The sequence below is a fragment of the Canis lupus genome, chromosome 21 (assembly GCF_048164855.1).
Source record: "Canis lupus baileyi chromosome 21, mCanLup2.hap1, whole genome shotgun sequence".
Lineage (NCBI taxonomy): Eukaryota > Metazoa > Chordata > Mammalia > Carnivora > Canidae > Canis > Canis lupus.
The window spans coordinates 17,691,008-17,710,996 of NC_132858.1; the positions used below are offsets into that span (position 1 = coordinate 17,691,008).

The following is a 19,989-nucleotide window of genomic DNA, read 5'->3' on the forward strand; positions in this document are numbered from 1 at the left end:
GAGGCAGAGACATAGAGGGAGAAGCAGGCTCCCTGTAGGGATCCCAATGTGGGACTCCATCCCCAGACTGGGATCATGCCAAGTCGAAGGCAGACACTCAGCTGCTGAACTACCCAGGCATCCCCTCAAAAAAAAATCTTTAAAAATATGAAATAAAATAAAGAGAAGTAAGGAGCTGGTTACCATCTCATTTGAGTCACAGCTTCATGTAGGGAATAGAGTTGTGATGAGGAGAACAGGATGCTTCTGGCCCACCAGCCACATTCTGTTTCTTGACCTGGGTGGTGGGTACATAGATACAAACTTTACTATCTTTTGTTAAATTGTATATTTATTTTATGTAATTTTCATTATGAATTATCTCTCACTATAAGTTTTTTTTTTTTAATGTTACAAAGACCAGAGGCAGCCATGGCAGATTCTTAAGCATCACATCAGAAGATGAAAACAAAAGTCTAGGGCCTTACAGGCACACTCTGTTCAAGAAACAAACCCGCCCTTTATGTACAATTGTGTCCATGAACAGCCAGCTTATGACCATTTTTTTTTTTTAAGATTTATTTTCTTTATTCATTCAGAGAGACCAAAGAGAGAGGCAGAGACACAGGCAGAGGGAGAAGCAGGCAGAGGGAGAAGCAGGTTCCACGCAGGGAGCCCGACGCAGGACTCGATCCCGGGTCTCCAGGATCACACCCCAGGCCGCAGGAGGCGCTAAACCGCTGCGCCACCGGGGCTGCCCTGACCATTCTAATGGAAAGGAAAAATGGTGCTTTTTCTGGACATTCCAAGAAATCAGCCATCACCCTTCAAAAGCTGTTAGTAAGCATCTCACCACAACTGTCATTTTCAAACACCTCTTAGATGCTTTTCAAACCTATCTTACTTCATCCTCAAAATGACCCTGTGGGAGAGACAGTACAACCCCCATGTCAGATTTGGAACTATGACTCCTCCCAGAGGTTAAGGCCCCTTGGATAGTTAGTAAGCAGAACAGAGGGATTTTTTTTTTTTGAAGATTTTATTTATCTATTCATGAGAGATATATAGAGAGAGGCAGAGACACAGGCAGAGGGAGAAGCAAGCTCCATGCAGGGAGCCCGACATGGGACTCGATCCCGGGTCTCCAGGATCATGCCCTGGGCTGAAGGCAGCACTAAACCGCTGAGCCACCCGGTGTGCCCAGAACAGAGGGATTTAAATCCAAGTTTGTGTAACTCATGCACATGCGCCTCCCCCTGCCTGCACTGCTGGGTCTCGTCACACATGATGCTAGGGAAAAGGTATAGCCACTCTTCTATCTGAAAAAAATGACCATTTGTTACAGATACATATTTGGATGATGAGGTTTTTTAAGAGATTATTTGAGAGAGAGAGAGAGAGAGAGAGAGCATAAGCAGGGGGAGAGGCAAAGGGAGAAGGAGAGAGAGAGAGAGAGAAAGAGAGAGAGAAGCAGGCTCCCCATTTAGTGCACAGCCCAACTCGGGGCTCCAGGCTTGATTGCACAGCCTGGAAATCATGACCGGAGCCGAAATCAAGAATCAGTAGCTTAGCTGACTGAGCCACCCAGGCACCCCTGGATGATGAGATATTTACATGGCTTGATATCTCGTAGGCCAAGGGCAACTGCATTTTTGAGGCTGAAGCCAAGAACAGTTTTTAACCTATCTCTCTACCTACCTACCAATATCCCTCCATTTATTATTTTTATGATTATTTATTTATTTATTTTTTATTTATTTATGATAGTCACACACACACACACACACACACACACACACACACACACAGAGGCAGAGACACAGGCAAAGGGAGAAGCAGGCTCCATGCACCGGGAGCCCGACGTGGGATTCGAACCCGGGTCTCCAGGATCACGCCCTGGGCCAAAGGCAGGCGCTAAACCGCTGCGCCACCCAGGGATCCCCCCTCCATTTATTTTTAAGTAAGTTTTATATCCAGTGTGGGACTTGAACTGACAACCCTGAGATCAAGATTCATATACTCAACTGACTGAGCCACCCAGGCACCACCCCCTCCCCGAATAGTTTTTAATTGGGTAAGTGACCATATGGGCTCCATGTCCAACTTAGGCAGGGCGAGGATGTTGGCTCCCTGTGCCCTGTCAGACACAGGTGAATGAGGGATGGGTAAGGCTAGACAGCTCCCCTGGGACTGGGGAGGCATCGGGCAGTGCACGGAAACAGAAGCAGCAGGTCAAAATGAGAAATCACGATCTGGAAGGGGACCAAATTCACAGCTGAGCAAATGATCCAAACGTTGGTGTTCTATCCCAAGAGGTGGCAACAGAGAGCTGGAGTCAAAGGTTAGAGACAGAAATGTGGCAGAGAGACTACTAGTTAAGCTGCTAACAAGTGTAAAAGTGGGCAGGCAAGAGAGCTTTCTGGAACTAGCATGCAGTCAGTGGGGGTTTGGGAATCAACCCATTTGTCCCAAAAATACTGTGTGATACGTCCATACATGAAGTACAGTGCAGCCGTTAGGAAGAATAGGTAAAGCTGCCTGTAATGACATGGAACAAAGTCCATGATACTTAACTGAGTAAGAAAAGAAATTATGGAGAAGTAATCATGATGTATGTGGGATAAATATATATATATATTTATTTATTTATTTATTATATATATATAATCTTATATATAAAATTTTTATAAAATATATTTTTTATACATTTTTATAAAATATATATATAAAAGTTTTAGAGAGTAGAGTCTGGAATAATACACTTGGAACTGTTACCAGTGGTTGTATCTGGAAGAACTTTTCATTTTGTCTTGTTTATTTATTTTTTAAAGAATTATTTATTTATTTGAGGGAGAGAGAGTGTGGTAGGGAGGGGCATGGGGTAAGGGAAAGAGAATCTTAAGCAGACGCTGCACTATTAGTGTAGGACCCTACCTGGGGCTCAATCTCACAACCCTGAGATCATGACCTGAGCTGAGATCAAGAGTTGGATGCTTAGAGCAGCTCCGGTGGCTCAGCGGTTTAGCGCCGCCTTCAGCCCAGAGTGTGATCCTGGAGACCTGGGATCGAGTCCCACGTCAGGTTCCCTGCATGGGGGCCTGCTTCTCCCTCTGCCTGTGTCTCTGCCTCTCTCTCTGTGTGTGTGTGTCTCTCATGAATAAATAAATTAAATCTTTGAAAAAAAAAAATTGGATGCTTAACCCACTGAGCCCCCCAGGTGTCCCCCAGGAGTGCTAGTTATGAGAAGAGGGTCTTTGGAAGAAGGGTCCTGTGAATGAAGACTCGCTCGTGGGTTCCCAGGGTGGCTGAGTTGTTGGAATGGTAAGCAGGAAAGAGCCAATGTGGGGCCAACTGAGAAAGGGAAGATATGAGGAGGGGTGCACCTACAGTAGGGACCCCCCCTTTCACTCATGGCTGCCACCCTGTGCCTTCCCCCAGAGAGAACTGTATTTGTAGGAAATATGAGACAAGGGTCAGTCAATGGTCCATCTTTACTTATAAAGCATCAATAACCCCACAAAAGGGAAAGCCACCACACAGATTTCAAAATGGTAGAAACATCATTCTCAGACAAATACACAGTAAGAATATTAAAGAAACTAACATCAGGATGACAAAGGTGGTTCAAAGAAGGATGCAACAGGCACCAGTCAGGTGGCTGAGTGGCTCAGTCAGTTGAGTGTCTGTGTTCAGCTCAGGTCATGATCTCCTTGCTCAGCGGGAAGTCTGCTTCTCCCTCTTCCTCTGCCCGCCCCCCACTCCTTCTCTCCATCTCTCAAATAAATAAATCTTAAAAAAAAAAAAAAAAAAAGATGCAAGAAACTGTGTGTGTGTGCGTGTGTGCACGTGCTCAGTGAAAAAGAGAATTCTGGAAGAATACGGCTAAGTTAGCAATAGAACTGGCTACTGCCTTACAATGCAAGAAGACCACAACCTTTGGGGTTGTCATTATTGCTCTTCCAAATGTTTCTATTTTACTTTCATCAGTGCCACACAGAAAACATTTGCATCTTATCCATTTTGGCGGGTCAGCATCTGACATTACAGACTCTGGGCCCTGATCCGTAGTAAATAAGAAGTCAAAGCAAATCTTATTCCCCTCCAATAGTATTTCTCAGCCAATGTTGTGAAGAGAGGCTGGAGCCCTAATGCCCAGCGCATTCTCTGTACGTAATCAATTCACTTTTCTCTGCATCTAGAGTGGTACTAGCTGTCTATGGGAGAGCGGAGTAAATAGTCCCTCGAACAATTCTCTACATTCTGAGAATAAAACGACCCTGATTCTTCTGCCCTATTTCCGAGTTTTGGGTCACTTTCCTTCAGAGGAGAAACTACAGGTGTATAGATCTTGAGAAGGAGTTCACCCACATAGGAACTTGTACTTGTGCTACCTGAGGACCAACCTGATGAAAAAGGCTCAAAGCCTGATAGAATGTTCTCAGTAGAGAAAGCTTTAATGAGAACTTGGATCTTGTCCAGGAAACCCACAGTGGCGGAAGCCATGGATACATCTCACATGGGGAAAGAGGTCTCCACTAGAAGAGAAGGTTCTCGTGGCAGAGAAACCCTAGATCTGCCCCCAGGGTTGAGGGAAGGGCTTAATTCATAATCCTAAATCGATTGACTATCTGAACATGCATACTAGTGAGAAATTCTGCAAACCTCATAATTAAGTCAACCTCAGGCCATTCGTGTTGGGGAAAAATGCTAATGTCCGCAGCCAGGGGAGAGCTTCAGCTGCAGTACCAGCTTCACCAGACAGGAGAGTCTCCGCAAAGCAGAAAGAGACACCCTCTAAACGTCCAGAGTGGCCAAAGAGCTAAGGTGGCTGAAGGAGGTAGACCCACAGGCTGGGCAAACCTCTCTATTGGGCCTTGTCCACCATGAGCCTAGACTGGTCCACAGACCACCATACTCCTGCCGCTGGGCACAGGATGTTCTCTCTGGTAGCTGCTTCCGGTTAGCCTGTGGTGTCTACCAGTCATTTATGGGGGTTCATACAGGATTTTAGCTTGATCCACATCCTGGCTTGTCACTGACTTGTTATGTGGTGTTGGGTATATCAGTTAATTTCTTTAAGTCAAAAAATAAAAATAATAAAAATAACAATTTCTTTAAGTCTCTCTATTTTTTTAAGAGGAGATTTATATTAGTGCCCATTTCATAGACGTCATGAGAATTAACCAGGATGAATGAGATTGCCTTCCACCACCTTCTTTTTGTTTGACTGACCCATTTCCCAGAAGCCTCAAGCTCAGTGTGCCTTCCAGGCCCCCAGCTTAGGCCTGGGGATGGGGAAGTGGCATTGTGTATGCCCCTGTGGGGAAGGAGCTTTCCCAAGACTCAGAAGGTTTCCAAGTGGGCGTGAGGAATGGAGCACTTGCAAAGCCCTTGCAAAGCGGGTGCAGAGTCTCTATGGATCTTTTCCAATGACCCCCAAGGAGACGCACAAATTTTCTCCCACTCTGTCCTTGGTCAGTCCCTTAAGATAGTTCTGAAGCTAGCAGCCAACTTTCCTGACTGTTCCAAACAGGACCGGTCCAGTAGTGAGATAGGCATAGAACTTCAGAGCTATATTAAGTCATGAAAGACCTCCTCATTTTGCAAAGGAGGCAGGGTAGCCAGATTTAGCAGAGAAGATACAGAATGCCCAGTTAATTTTGAATTTCAGATAAATGACCAAAAAAATTTTATAGTGTGTTCCAGTATTACATGCGACATCCTTCCAAAGAATTTTTTTGTTGTCGTTTATCGGAAATTCAAATTTAACTGGGCTTCCTGTATTTTATCTGGCAACCCTGAGAAGAGAGTTAGGTGCTAAAGGGGGAAACAATTGGGGTCACCATCCAGCCAGGCAGACCTGGAAGCCACGTCTGCTGGGTTCCAGCGACTATTCCCCCTCCACACCCCACAAGGCATCTGCCCCAACTGTTAGTTTTTTATGTAATGCTTGCTGGGCTGGGTGCCTCAAATTCCTTGTCTGCTTTACAAGGGAAAAACCACTGGTTCCAGGTCTCCAACAGGAGAAGCAGAACACCCACACAGCACAGAAGAGAGCAGGTGGCCGGTAGGACTTCAGGGGATTTCGTTCAGAGTCCAGCTGTTTTCCAAGTGAGGGTGATCACCAGCCAGACTTTTAACTGCTCTAAGGCTCGGGTATTTTAACTCTCAAATGGGCACAATGGGACCTGTTTCCAAAGAGTCACTTTGAGGATGAGATAAGCTGAGTGATTCCCAAAAAGCTGGTTGCTTGTCAACCCTGGAGCACAGTTTGGGTCTCTGCGGCTTTTATCAGGACCAAGCTTCCCCACCCCTGGCCCCCAAGGGGCTTGGGGCAGAATTCTGGCCCCGCACCCAGAGCCCCACCGAGTGGTCCGTCCCATCCCGGTTTACGGGAACTCACACCAGCGATCAATCATCCTTAATTTGTAACTGGGCAGTGTCCTGGGCCAGCCAATAGCCAAGACCGGCCCCCCCCCCGCACCCCACCTCCCTGACCTTGTGGGACTGCACTCAGTCTGCGCTGGAGCTGCCCAGGGACCAGGAGTTTGGAGCAGGTTTGGTGACGGGGGTGGGGGCGGGGGTTTGGGGAGTGGGGTGTCTCCAGCTCCTTCTTTCCCTCCCCCGTTTCCTGCCCCCTCTTTATCTCTGACGTCTCCACTGGCTGGCTCGCACTGTAGACTTCAGCGCCCCCCCGCCCGTGCCCCCTCCCCGGGGTGTCGCCTGAGCTGCGGTGCGCAGCCCCCTGGCCGTCCCCTGCTCCCCCTGCCTCGCGGCGGCCTCGTTAGGCTGGAGCAGGACCCTCCGGGGGAACAGATGGATGGACTGGGCTGGGAGGGGGAAGGAAGGGCAGCGGGTGCCGGGAAAGGGAAGCGGTTTGGGGAAAACAAAACAGGGGGAGGAGCCTGAGGGAAGGTGGCTGGGGGCGGGGGGGCGGGAATTCGCGCCGGGGGACCGCGGCCTGGAACGGAATGGGGGCGGGCCCGGGGTGGTGGGCGGGGGGAGGGGGAGGGGGCCCCGGGGTGGTGGGCGGGAGGAGGGGGCCCCCGGGGTGGTGGGCGGGGGGGGGGAGGGGGAGGGGCCCCCGGGGTGGCGGGCGGGGAGGAGGGGGCGGGGGCGCCCGGGGTGGTGGGCGGGAGGAGGGGGAGGGGGGGCCCGGGGTGGTGGGCTGGGGGGACGGCTGGGGGGACGGCGGGGGGGGGCCGGGGTCGGCACGCACTGCAGCGCTGGCTGTCTCCGCAGGTCCGGGCCGACGCCACCGCCCAGATGGCCTCCAGGCTGACCCCGCTGACCCTGTCGCTGCTGCTGCTGCTGCTGACTGGGGTGAGTGGCCCCTTCGAGGGGGCGAGGAGCTGAAGATGAACCGTTCTGGGCCTGCCGAACGAGGAGAGCTCCTCTTGGCACCAGCAAGTGTGGTCCTGGCCCCGGGGTCCGGAGAGAGCGAGGCGCGGGCGAGCGGGGTTCTCCTCCCCGCCCGCTGCCCGCCAGTTGGGGTGGCCTTGAGCGGGTGCCGGTCTGTAGGGTGGAAGGCTAGAGAGGGCCGGAGATGGGCAGTACTTTGTGTTCTGCAAAGACAAGGAGTTTTCGTGGCTGAGCTGGGGGGGGGGGGGTGCTGGAGACACAGGACCGGCCGGGGCTGCTCCTGCCCCACCGCCAGGAGAGGCAGCAGACACCCCTGGGTCCGGGTGGGGCCCATCGCAGCCGCGGGTGCCAGCCGCATGGGAGGCTCGAAGGTGGCGCCTGCTTTGGCGTGTCTGTTCACAGAGTCTGTGGAGGTGGCATCGGGGGTGCCCTAGGCAGTCAGGGGCTCTGCGGGGTTGAGCAGGGGATCTAGAATCACGAGTCGAGTCACCAGCTTCAGTGAGGCCCTGGGCCAGTTCCTGAATATCTCAGCATCAGTTTCTTTTATCACTGACATGGGATAATTTTTTTTTTTTTTTAATGATAGTCACACAGAGAGAGAGAGGCAGAGACACAGACAGAGGGAGAAGCAGGCTCCATGCACCAGGAGCGTGACGTGGGATTCGATCCCGGGTCTCCAGGATCGCGCCCTGGGCCAAAGGCAGGCGCTAAACCGCTGCGCCACCCAGGGATCCCTGACATGGGATAATATGTGCTTTCTCAACCCAGAAGCCAAGACATTTGGGGCTGGCTAATTCGTTGTGAGGGGCTAGCCGGGACATTGTAGGATATTTTGCAGTATCCTGGTTCCTACCCATTGAATGCCAGTACCATCTCCACCCTATTTCCCCATCCCTTTCCCTGCCCTATGATAACCAAAAATGTCTCCAGACATTGCCAAAATCCCCAGGGATTAAAGTGGTCTCTGATTGAGAGCCACTGGTCTGTACTATTTCTTCCTCCCTCCCTTCTTTCCTCCCTCCCCCCTTCCTTTCTTTCCTCTTTCTCTCCTTTCTTCCTTCCTTCCTTGCTCCCTTCCTTCCTTTCTTTTGGAACGCTGATGGCTTGCAGCCCGCAATCGGAAAAGCCACTTCTCACACAGAGGTCACAAGCTCGAATATCTCTGTACTGGCCTGGCAGGTGAACCAAGACAGGCAGATACTTAAAGAAATTGCAAGAACATGGATAAACGGCCATTGACCCTCAGCTCCAAAGTTTTGGAAACAGCTTACCTTGTGGGATCAATTCCTCGGAGATAACAGAGTCCTAGCTCCTTACCTCTGTGGAGACTATCCTGTCTCCACCACCACCAGCTCCTGCACTGCCCCTCCTCTGGAGGACGTAGTGGTGGCAACTCCAAGGCAGGCCTCTTGCCCACCAGGCTTTCCTAGGAATCATTCTCCGGTCCAGGACATCTTCCACATCCCCACCTTCCCTTCCTGCTGTGAGTGTTTGAGGGGGGAGCTGTGCCTCATAGTAGGAAAAGTGAAACTCAGGTTCTTGAACCACAGGTTAGAGCCTCCTCAGATCTGAATGTTACTAGCCCCAACTCCATGGCAGAGAGCTGGCAAGGGGGAAGCGAAGGACACATCTCGGAGGGAGCGATCACCAAGAATGTATCCACTCAACACACCGTGGACTCTTCTACCTTGTTGAATATCAGCTCAACCATCGTAACAGCCAATACCACTCTTGAACCCACTACTCAGCCTTTCATCGGGTCCACTGTTCAACCCACCCAGCCCACTACTGAGCCATTCTGCCCAGGGCCTGCCACTTCCTGCTCTGACGCGGAGAGTCACTGGGCAGAGTCTGAGTTGAGTGAGGCCTTGATAGCCTTCTCTCTGAAGCTCTACCATGCCTTCTCAGCAGTGAAGAAGGTGGAGACCAACATGGCCTTTTCTCCATTCAGCATTGCCAGCCTCCTGACCCAGGTCCTGCTTGGTAAGAACCTAAGTCCTCTCCAAGTTGTATGTTGGACCCTCCTGTAAGGGTCCCCAACCCATCTGGCTGCAAAGCCGTGCCTTGGGGAAAGGCTATAAAACTGGGTTATGTCTAGGGGGAGGGTGAGCATTCATTTATTCCTTCATTTTTTTTTTTTTTTATTCCTTCATTTAACAGTGATTTAACACACACTATTGCTTATAAAACCCCATGGACTAAGCAGGAATATATAAAACAGGTTCTCAGTCCCCAGCCATGTCTCAGGGTAAGGCAACAAGGAAAATGAAACCATGAGCGATAGACATAGAGTAGAATCATGCTAATCCTGTTTACTGGCTGTGGGACATTGGCAGGTTACTCAACTCCTCTGAGCCTGAGTCCTCACATGAGAAATGGAGATAGTTGTACTTTAAAAAAGAAAGCAGAGAGCTTGGTGGCTGGCTTAGAGGGAGGTCAAAACACGTTAGTCCCTTGCCTTCCCGAGAGATATTGTTAAGTCCCATGGGGTATACAGCTATGTACACTCCCCAGTTAGGACAACCAAAACTGCCAGATGTCCGCTGGGAGACACATTTCAGTTGATTGGCTTTGGCAGATTTCTTTATTGCCCAGAATCTTTTTTTTTTTTATTTTTTTTTTTATTTATCTATGATAGTCACACAGAGAGAGAGAGAGGCAGAGACACAGGCAGAGGGAGAAGCAGGCTCCATGCACCGGGAGCCCAACGTGGGATTCGATCCCGGGTCTCCAGGATCACGCCCTGGGCCAAAGGCAGGGGCCAAAGGCAGGCGCCAAACCGCTGCGCCACCCAGGGATCCCTATTGCCCAGAATCTATGGCTTGAGTCTTCTCTCCCTTTTCTGCCTAAATCTGTGGTCTTGAGTAAAGTGGATCACTTAATCTGTCTCTCTCTTTTTTTATATAAGATTTTATTTATTTCCTTGAGAGAGAGAGAGAGGGAGGGAGAGTGCACAAGCAGAAGGAGTGGCAGGCAGAGGCAGAGGGAGAGGGAGAAGCAGACTCCCCGTGGGGCAGGGGAGCCCGACGTGGGACTCGATCCCAGGACCCCATGATCATGACCTGAGCCCAAGGCAGATGCTTACTTAACAGACCCAGACCAAGTCACCCAGGCACCAGATTGCTTAATCCCTTAAACTTCAGTTTCCTCATCTGTGAGTAGGGAGAGTAATGACCCTGATGTGAAAGGATTATTGTGGAGATTCAGTGAGCTAATATGGGAGCCAGTATGTGATGCCTGGAACCCAGTAAGTGCTCCATACATTTTATCTCTTACTGCAGGGAATATGTGCACAATAAATATTTAATAATGAATAACGAAAAGGGTATTGAACATCTCTCCTCTTTATGATCCTCTGATTTCTACTTTTAAAAGTGAGCTAGTGTCCTGCCTAGAAGGTTAAACCTTCATACACCCAAACCAGCCAAATCATCATTCATGTGCAATAGGCAGTGATTGGACTGGGCTTTCAGTGCTGTGTGGGGTTAAAATTAGGTAGAAAGTGGAGAAGAGGATTCAAAGCCCTGGAAAAGCCTAACTGTGATGATTCCTAATTGCCCCACCCCTTTCATTCTGACCTATGGATGGTCTTCAGAAGCAGTCATCCCTGCTCTGTTGATTTGTGATCCCCTCCATAGCAGGAAACGACTTCCCAAATTCCAGCCTGGTCCCTCAATCCTAGTCCTGAATGGCAGGCCCCCCATCTCGATCCTACAGTTTTTCCCTATTTCTGCCCTTTGTTGCAGGGGCCGGGGAGAACACCAAGAGAAACCTGGAGAACCTCCTCTCCTACCCCGAGGACTTTGCCTGTGTCCACCAGGCCCTGAAGGCCTTCACATCCAAAGGCTTCACATCAGTCTCTCAGATCTTCCACAGCCCAGGTGAGTGCCCCGAGAAAGAGCAGCAGCTGCCGAGCAGCATTCTGAGAGAGTTCTGGGGCAGACTCGACCCTGGGCAAAGAGGACAGAGGGAATGTTAGAGCTACAGGTTAGGGATGGGCTGCAGAGTAGGTAAAGGCCTCAGCAGGAATGTCCTTTGGCTTCAGGAGCTGGATGGATCTCCTGGTGAGACCTTGGGCAATGGGTCTCCTAGTGAGACCTTTGGCAATGGGCCTCCTGGTGAGACCTTGGGCAATGGGCCTCCTGGTGAGACCTTGGGCAATGGGCCTCCTGGTGAGACCTTGGGCAATGGGCCTCCTGGTGAGACCTTGGGCAATGGGCCTCCTGGTGAGACCTTGGACAATGGGTCTCCTGGTGAGACCTTGGGCAAGTCATTTCCATTCATTAGCTCTGGTTAGAATAAGAATGTCCTTCTGCATTTATTCATAGACAGTACCAGAGAGCTCAAGAGAAACAATGTTCATCTGGGCCAGGGGAGTCTTGAGACATCTAGTTTTTTGTACTTTTGTGTTCTATGAATTTGCGGTCATTTACAAATGTTGCATTATTGAATATGTAATAAGATGAATAAGCTTCCAAAATGACTTGATACCATAATTTTCAAATTTTCTTCCCCAGAGACCTGGGTTTCTGCTGAGCTGCTTCAGGAGTCATGGTGGGAGTGGAGAGGGATCAGGGAGGTTGAGTGGGGTATGGGGTTCCCACTCCTCTGGGAAGCAAATGGAGCCAGCTGGCCTCTGAGCCCTCACCCAGCCTCAACAAGAACCATTTTATTTTATTTCTTTAAAGATTTTATTTATTTATTCATGAGAGACACAGAGAGAGACAGAGACACAGGCACAGGGAGAAGCAGACTCCCTGCGGGGAACCCAGTGCAGGACCCAATCCTCGGACCCCGGGATCACAACCTGAGCTGAAGGCAGATGCTCAACCACTGAGCCACCCAGGTGCCCCAACCAGAGCCCTTTTAATTGTGGGCTTCAGATGTGACTGTTTCAGGATAGTTCAGGTCCTTAAAAAGCCTTGAGAGTGACAGATCTAGTCTGCCCCCTTCCTTTATTTTTTTTTAAGATTTATTTATTTATTTATTTATTTATTTATTTATTTATTCATGAGAGACACACAGAGAGAGGCAGAAACACAGGCAGAGGGAGAAGCAGGCTCCATGCAGGGAGCCCGATGCGGGACTCGATCCTGGGACCCCAAGATCACGCCCTAGGCCAATGGCAGGTGCCAAACCACTGAGCAACCCAGGGATCCCAGTCCCCTTCCTTTAAAGGGAAAAAATTTTTTCCCATTTTTTTAATCTATAAAAACGATATTCATTCATTGTAGAAAACAGAAAATACAGGGAAGAAGAAGAAGAAACAAAGAAAGGAAACTCACCTATCAGCCCATTCTCTTAAAAAAAAAAAAAGAAAAGAAAGAAATACCCTCTTTTTTAAAGATGAGAAAAATCTTTGTTGAAGGTGTTCAAGAAACACCATGTGTACTTATTTGCTATCCATCAACTTAATCGTCAGTCTTGCTAGATTGGTAGAAAATAACTGCATTCAATATTATCTATTTAATCCAGGAAAAAATTTTCTCTTTCAAACACTGTTTTCTTTAGTGGACTTGACCTTTGGAGAACAAAATCCAGGAAGTTTTGCCATGAACTTCCACCGAAGCCGAGAAGCAGAGTGGGTTCCCTGCTGAATTAAGGGAAGAACCAAGGGAAAACCCTGGCAAATGGAAGTTAGTTATTTCGCCAAGCCACAGGTGCATGGCAAGGAGAGGTAGCCAGGGCCTAGCAGGCGTCCTCCTAGGGGCCTCAATTGCCATATCTGTAAGAGGAGTGGGCTGGGCCCTGTCTCCAACCTGCTATGCTTGCCCCAGCAAGCCCAAAGCAGTAGGAAACATGCTCCCTCCCGAAGCCTCCCTAGAAGGGAGAGGATGTTCAGGGGACTGATGCCTCCCTCTCTCCACCTGCCCCCCATCCTCCAGACCTGCCCATAAGGGACACCTTTGTGAATGCCTCTCAGAGCCTGTATGGCAGCAGCCCCAGAGTCCTGGGAAATGACAGCAATGTCAACGTGGAGCTGATCAACACCTGGGTGGCAGAGAAGACCAACCACAAGATCACAGAACTGCTGGAAAGTCTGCCCTCGGACACCCGCCTTGTCCTCCTCAATGCTGTCTACCTGAGTGGTAAGGGAGCCCTGGACCCAGAGGTCTTTCCATCCCGTGTCCTTTCTCTCTTCCTGGCCTTGAAGCCCATGCAGCCCCAGGTTCCACAGCTGGATCCCATTGTGCCCGTCCCACCCTCGCCAACTGGGCTTTAACTCCTCTTCATCCTCTCCTGCCTGTGTTAGAGTAACCCTCCTTCCTCTTCCCTCTAGCCAAGTGGAAGACAACATTTGATCCAAAAAGAACCTCTCTGGAGCCCTTTTACCTCAAATCCTCTGTGATAAAAGCGTTCATGATGAACAGCAAGAAATACCCTGTGGCCCATTTCACTGACTCAACTTTGAAGGCCAAGGTATGTTCTTGGTCCTTCCCATTCTTGTTTCTGAGGCTCTGGTGGGTCCCGATGTCTTTTCTGCTATGGCCCCATCAATGTGGGGCGGACCCTTATGAATTCATCGTTTCCACTCCTTCCATCTGTATTTCTACCCTGTCTTTTCTGCTTTTCCCCTCTGTAGCTTGGCCGAGGCAGGCATTGTTTATTTTAGGCTGGGAAGCGGGATCCTAAAGTTTCTTCGTCTCTACTGCATCGAATGGCAAAACGTGAGTCTGTTCATAGGTATCTCTTTCCCGTCAGCCTGGTGGTGAGACAACCTCCTGGTGACTTAGTAAGTCCTGTGTGTACATGTGTGCCTGTGTAAAGCATGCATATGTAGGTGTACACATGTCCGGGTAGGTATAAACGTGTGCGTAGGTGGGGTAGGTGCACAGGTGTGCATGTGTTAAACGGCTTACATACCTTTGCAAAAATTGAACAGTAGAATTTCAATGGATGGGAAGGAGGGAAGATTATATATGGATCCCAGAAGATTCTAATTATTTCTAGCTATTTCTACCTTGTTAGGACAGCAAGACACAGATTTATGAAATAGAATACAATGAGAGAATACCCGGTGACTTAGTGCCAGGCTTGTTTCCACCTTGGGAACTTTCCCTAACTTTTCCCTCCGCTTTGACCCTTTTTCACTCAAATTTTCTTTTTTTTTTTTTTAATTTTTATTTATTTATGATAGTCACATAGAGAGAGAGAGGCAGAGACACAGGCAGAAGGAGAAGCAGGCTCCATGCAGGCTCCATGCACCAGGAGCCTGACGTGGGACTCGATCCCGGGTCTCCAGTATCGCGCCCTGGGCCAAAGGCAGGCGCCAAACCGCTGCACCACCCAGGGATCCCTCTTTTTCACTCAAATTTTCACGTAACTTATTCCTTCTGCATGTCTAGCTATCAGTTCAAAGCTCACCTTAATGGCAAGAACTTCCCCCTTCTTAAAGGAACTGCCTCCTCATCCTGAAACATTGCGCTGGTTTATTATATCCAGGGTACCTGTCACTATCTGAAATTAGGTGGTTCATTTGCTAATTTTATTACAATATTATTTGTCTCTCTGAAATATTGTCTTTCTCCTTGGGACCAGAAACCTTACCTGCCCTGTTTCCTGTCCCCAGGGCCTAGAACAATGCCACATATAATAAGTGCTCGTTATATGTTTGCTGAATAGATGAGTGAATTCATTGGAGGGTGGTAAAGGGTACAACCCACTTCTGGATGGCCAGGAAGGCTTCACAGAAGAGGCTACCTCTGACCATTCTTGACTATTTGTGCACCTTTCCACCCACCCATCTCTGCCTATCTAACGTAGTTAACCACTCATGGCTGACAGAACCAGAATGGCATGTGTAAATTTGATATACTTGATTTTCTTTTCAAGCATGTCAGCTACCCGTCAAGGCTGAGTTACAACCCTGTTTGGCTGTATCTTCCAAGCGCTGAAAGCCCCCTGTGAAATAAAAATTAAATTTGAAGCGCAAATCAGCTTTCCACCAACACCTCAATATCCTTCTCACATTTAATTATCCTACACCTCTTGACTTCAAAGCCTAAAACTAGTATGTCTGACTCTCTTAAAAATTGCAAGCACTATTTTGAATAATGGACGCACAGATTACCCTCAATTTACCCTAATGTTAATACTGTGGAGTTGGTTTACTTTGTCATATCCATATTTAATTTCTAAATCTTTCTGGGACTTAAGAGCACTTACCCAGCTAAGGGGGTTAGATTTACCAACTCCGGCATAGGAGGGGTACTGGTTTGAAAAGTCAAGACCAGGGGCGCCTGAGTGGCTCAGATGGTTAAGCATCTGCCTTTGGCTCAGGTCATGATCTCCGAGTCTGGGGATCTAGCCCCACGTTGGGCTCCCAGCTTAGTGGGGGTCTGCTTCTCCCTCTGCCCCTCCCCCCTGCTCATGCTGTCTCTGTCTCTCTCTCTAATGAATGAATAAAATCTTAAAAAAAGAAAAGAAAAGAAAAGTCAAGACCACAGCATGGTGATACTTTGGTCAGAGATTCAGCGTCTGTACACAGGACCTAAAGGGTACACCCTGCCCACTGAGTCTGCCCTATTCAGTGCCTATGCCAACAGAGACCCTTTCTTTGTCCATGTTCTTCAGTTAATATTGGTTTACAACCATTTTCTTTTGGGTAATTATTTTATATTCCAACAATGATTGATTTCCATTAATCTCTTTATTGCCCAGTTGAATTTTGCAATCTAGTTTCTTCTTATCCCTGTCCCAATTCTAACTGTGGTGCCATTTTAATGATAGTCTTTTACATCCTATTACACTATGGTTTCTCTACCGTTAGTTAGGGGTTAGATAACTCTTTGTCAGGGGGACTATCCTGGGCATGATGTAGGGGTTAGCATCATCCCTATCTTCTATCCACTAGATACCAGCAGCCCTGTGAGTCCCCTCTCCTCCAGTTGTGATAACCAGAATGTCTCTAGACACTGTCAAATGTCCACTGGGGGCAAATTCACTCTGGGTGGAGAACCCCTTTATATTAAATGCATGGGTCCTGTACTTGTGTCATACTACTGTCTGACTGCCGATTGGAAGTCCTTTTAGTGGCAGGCCTGAAAGGGAGGCTAGGATCAGTTTGTCTACAGTCTCAGATGCCATGCTAAGACTTTTACTTAATCTTGTAATCAGTAAAGAGCCATCAAAAGTCTTTTTTTTTTTTCTTTTCATCAAAAATCTTTCAAAGGACCGGGGCACCTGGCTGGATTGGTCAGTAGAGCATGCAACTCTTGATCTTGGTATTGTGGGTTTGAACCCCACATTGGGTGTGGAGATTACTTGAGAGTTTACTCAAGATTACTTGAGAGAGAGTGTGCGCCTGAATGCACAAGCAGCGGGAGGAGCAGAGGGAGAGACAGACTCCCCAATGAGCAGAGAACCCCACTCAGGGCTCCATCACAGGACCCTTAGATCATGACCTGAGCAAAAGGCAGAGGCTTAACTGACTGAGCCACCCAGGTGCCCCCCAAATTAAAATATTTTAAAAGTCTTTAAAAGGACACATCTGATAACTCTGGTGGTATATTATACACATTACGTTCTTTATGCACTGCACACTGGAAGAGAAGGGAGCAGGGCTCAGATCACATCACTTGTCTATATTACATGGCTAGTCAGCAATAGAGTCAAGTTGTAGTCCTCAGCCTGTGTGACCAGAAAGCTATACTCATTCCTCTGCATGTCACTAGCACAGAGTTAGACCAGCACTGTTCACCCAGTTGGCATTGCCATTTTGTCACAAAGCTTGGGAGCCTAGGTCCAGCTGCTGCTTGTGGCAATTGCACGCAGTATGGCAGCAGCCTGAAGATGAGCCTTGGGATGTAGGGTGTGGGATCCAGGAGAGTTGGAGTAGAAAGATGGGTAAGGTGCATCTCTTGTTCTGCAGGTAGGGCAGCTGCAGCTCTCTCACAATCTGAGCTTGGTGATCATGGTGCCCCAGAGCACGAAACACTATCTCGAAGACCTGGAGCAGGCTCTCAGCCCCATTGTCTTCAAGGCCATCATGAAGAAACTGGAGATGACCAAGTTCCAGCCCACTCTCCTGACGCTGCCTCGCATCAAAGTGAAGAGCAACCAGGACATGCTGACAGTCATGGAGAAACTAAGTAAGCCTTGGCTGCTCAGGATTGCTCCTAGGCCATTGGGTGGGGAGTAAGGGGGAGGGCCTTTTCTTTTTTCTTTTTTCTTTTTTTTTTGTTATTTTTTTTCTTTTAAGATTTTATTTATTTGAGAAAGAGACAGAGAATGGGGGATGGGCAGAGGGAGAACAAGAAGCAGACTCCCCGCTGAGCAGGGAGCCCGATGCAGGGCTCCATCCCAGGACCCTGAAGATCATGACCCGAGCCAAAGGCAGATGCTCAACCAATTGACCCCCCCAGGCACCCCCTGGGGATGTCCTTAAAATGTGGGTTGTACTCTAGAGTTGGACTCAGTCTGTTCCTCAGTCCTGTGAGTTAGAGGGCCATATGCTATTATCCCATTGGTTCAGTGAGGAAATGGAAAGTCATAGTTTACCTGACTTACCCAGGGTCCCTTGAGCTAGTTAGAAGTGAGCCAAAACATCAACCCAAGTCTCCAACCCGACTATCCACCAGGGTCACTGCAACAAAGATACTGGGACAGGTGACCAGGGGGGTCGTGGACACCTCTTCCGTAGGGACCTTTCATAACACTCAGCCACCCCATGGGACTATGCAAGAATGATCTGGATAATAGAGCCTGGAGGCTTCTGACTGTAGAGGAGGCAACCGAGACTCTATTACCCAACCATTGGCCTCACTTCCTGATCTTTGACCTCATGTCCAGAAAGATCACTTCACTTTCTGTTACAGAACTTGACCTTCTAATAGGTGAACTTGTTTCCTAGTATATGACATCACACCCTTGTATATGACCTCATTTGGTAACATGTGACCTCTTTATGATGTATTACCTCCCCTCTAAGGTCCTTGGAAACAAGGATGTCATTTTTCAGGGTTCTTTGGGGGGATTGGGCAAGGCCTCTCAACCTCCTCAGAGAAGATGGTGATTGGAATGAAGATGGGCCCACTGATAGAGGATCCTGTGAACTGTCCCAGAAGGCCCAATAGATGGTGTGACAAGCAAGGGAGGAAGACAAAGAGAAATGTAGGACTTGGGACCAACCCAGAAAATTTAGGAAAAATGTCTCCAGTAACTAAGGCTTTCGAGCTGATCTTCCTCCCTCCCTCCCTCCCCCCTTCCTCTGTTCCTTTCTTTTCTGTAATCTCTCCACCCAGTGTGGGGCTCTAGCTCACAACCCTGAGATCAAGAGTCATGTGTTCTACTGACTGAGCCATTAGTCAGGCGCCCCTCCTGCTGGCCTTCGACTCACTGTTTTTTTCTCTGGTTATGCTCTAGAATTCTTTGACTTTCTTTATGACCTCAACCTGTGTGGGCTGACCGAAGACATAGATCTTCAGGTTTCTGCGATGCAGCACCAGACCATGCTGGAGCTGACGGAGTCCGGGGTGGAGGCGGCCGCAGCGTCAGCGGTTTCTGTGGCCCGCAACTTGGTCATCTTTGAAGTGCAGCAGCCCTTTCTCTTCCTGCTCTGGGACCAGCAGCACAGGTTCCCTGTCTTCATGGGGCGGGTGTACGACCCCCTGGTCTGAGACCCTTAGGCTACCAGGCTAATGCAAGCCGTACCACGCAAGCCCTGCTACCGCCTGCCTGGACTCGCCCCCAGCCACCTCTGCCCCAGGCTGTCCCCTGCTGTCCATGTGAAGGGCTCCCTTGGGGTCTGGGGAAGGCCCTTCCTCTATCATCCTTCCCTGTTGCTCCCCAAAGCACTTTTTATAGCTTTCTCTGGTTCAAGTTAACCAACCTCTACAAATAAAACTTGACAGACCATGACTTCTTCTCATATTTACCTTTGTTGTTGGTGTTTTATGTGTTTGTTTGTTTTTTTTTTTTTTTGAGAGAGAGAAAATGAGAGAGAGAGAGAGAGAAAATGAGCAGGAAGGAGGAGCAGAGGGAGAGAAAGACTCCTGGCTGAGCAGGGAGCCCAATACAGGACTTGCTCCCAGGACCCTGGGATGATGATCTGAGCTGAAGGCACTTAACCATCTGAGCCACCCAGGCACCCCTTGTATCTACCTTTCAATTTTATACAACAAGGGCTACCATGGCTCCTGTGTCAGCTAGTATTGCTGTGAACAAGTCACTCCAAACTCAGTGGCTTAACATAGCAACCCTGTGTTATTTCGTGGAAGTCTCAGGATTGGCTGAGTGGTCTTGCTGACCTGGTTTCACCTGGCTGATCTTCCCTGAGTTTGCTCATGCACCTGTAATAGTCGGGGGACGACTGATCTATATTGGCCTCAACTGGGGGACACCGTGTCTCTCCTCTGTGTCTCTCCTGCACCCTTCTAGCCACTACCTGTAATGGCAGAGTTCTGGAAAGGCCTCAGGAAGGAGTAGTCTTTTCCACACCTTGGCTTGCATCAAGTTTATTTTATTTTTAAGATTTTATTTATTTATGCATGAGAGACATAGAGAGAGAGACAGAGACACAGGCAGGGGGAGAAGCAGGCTCCATGCAGGGAGCCCGAGGTGGGACTTGATCCTGCATCTCCAGGATCTCACCCTGGGCTGAAGGCGGCTCTAAATCGCTGAGCCACCCGGGCTGCCCTGCATTTATAT

The 19,989-nt window shown here is 48.9% G+C and overlaps 1 protein-coding gene across 1 annotated transcript; it reads left to right on the plus strand.

Annotated features, from left to right (window-relative positions):
* The first annotated feature begins 6,416 nt into the window (after positions 1 to 6,416).
* On the plus strand, positions 6,417 to 19,200 carry SERPING1 (serpin family G member 1). The gene is made up of 8 exons (XM_072790859.1): positions 6,417 to 6,536; positions 7,222 to 7,302; positions 8,892 to 9,324; positions 11,088 to 11,222; positions 13,227 to 13,430; positions 13,622 to 13,761; positions 17,213 to 17,432; positions 18,706 to 19,200. The coding sequence occupies exons 2-8, from the start codon at positions 7,246 to 7,248 to the stop codon at positions 18,957 to 18,959; spliced, it is 1,443 nt and encodes a 480-aa protein (XP_072646960.1). The 5' UTR covers positions 6,417 to 6,536; positions 7,222 to 7,245; the 3' UTR covers positions 18,960 to 19,200.
* The last annotated feature ends 789 nt before the right edge of the window (positions 19,201 to 19,989 follow it).

What these genes read in the sequence shown, in the direction of transcription:
- SERPING1 (XM_072790859.1), top strand. Translation starts at nt 7,246, where the DNA reads ATGGCCTCCAGGCTGACCCCGCTGACCCTGTCGCTGCTGCTGCTGCTG. An exon ending in TCAGATCTTCCACAGCCCAG is followed by an intron (nt 11,223 to 13,226) that starts GTGAGTGCCCCG and finishes CCCATCCTCCAG; the next exon opens with ACCTGCCCATAAGGGACACC. An exon ending in CAATGCTGTCTACCTGAGTG is followed by an intron (nt 13,431 to 13,621) that starts GTAAGGGAGCCC and finishes TCTTCCCTCTAG; the next exon opens with CCAAGTGGAAGACAACATTT.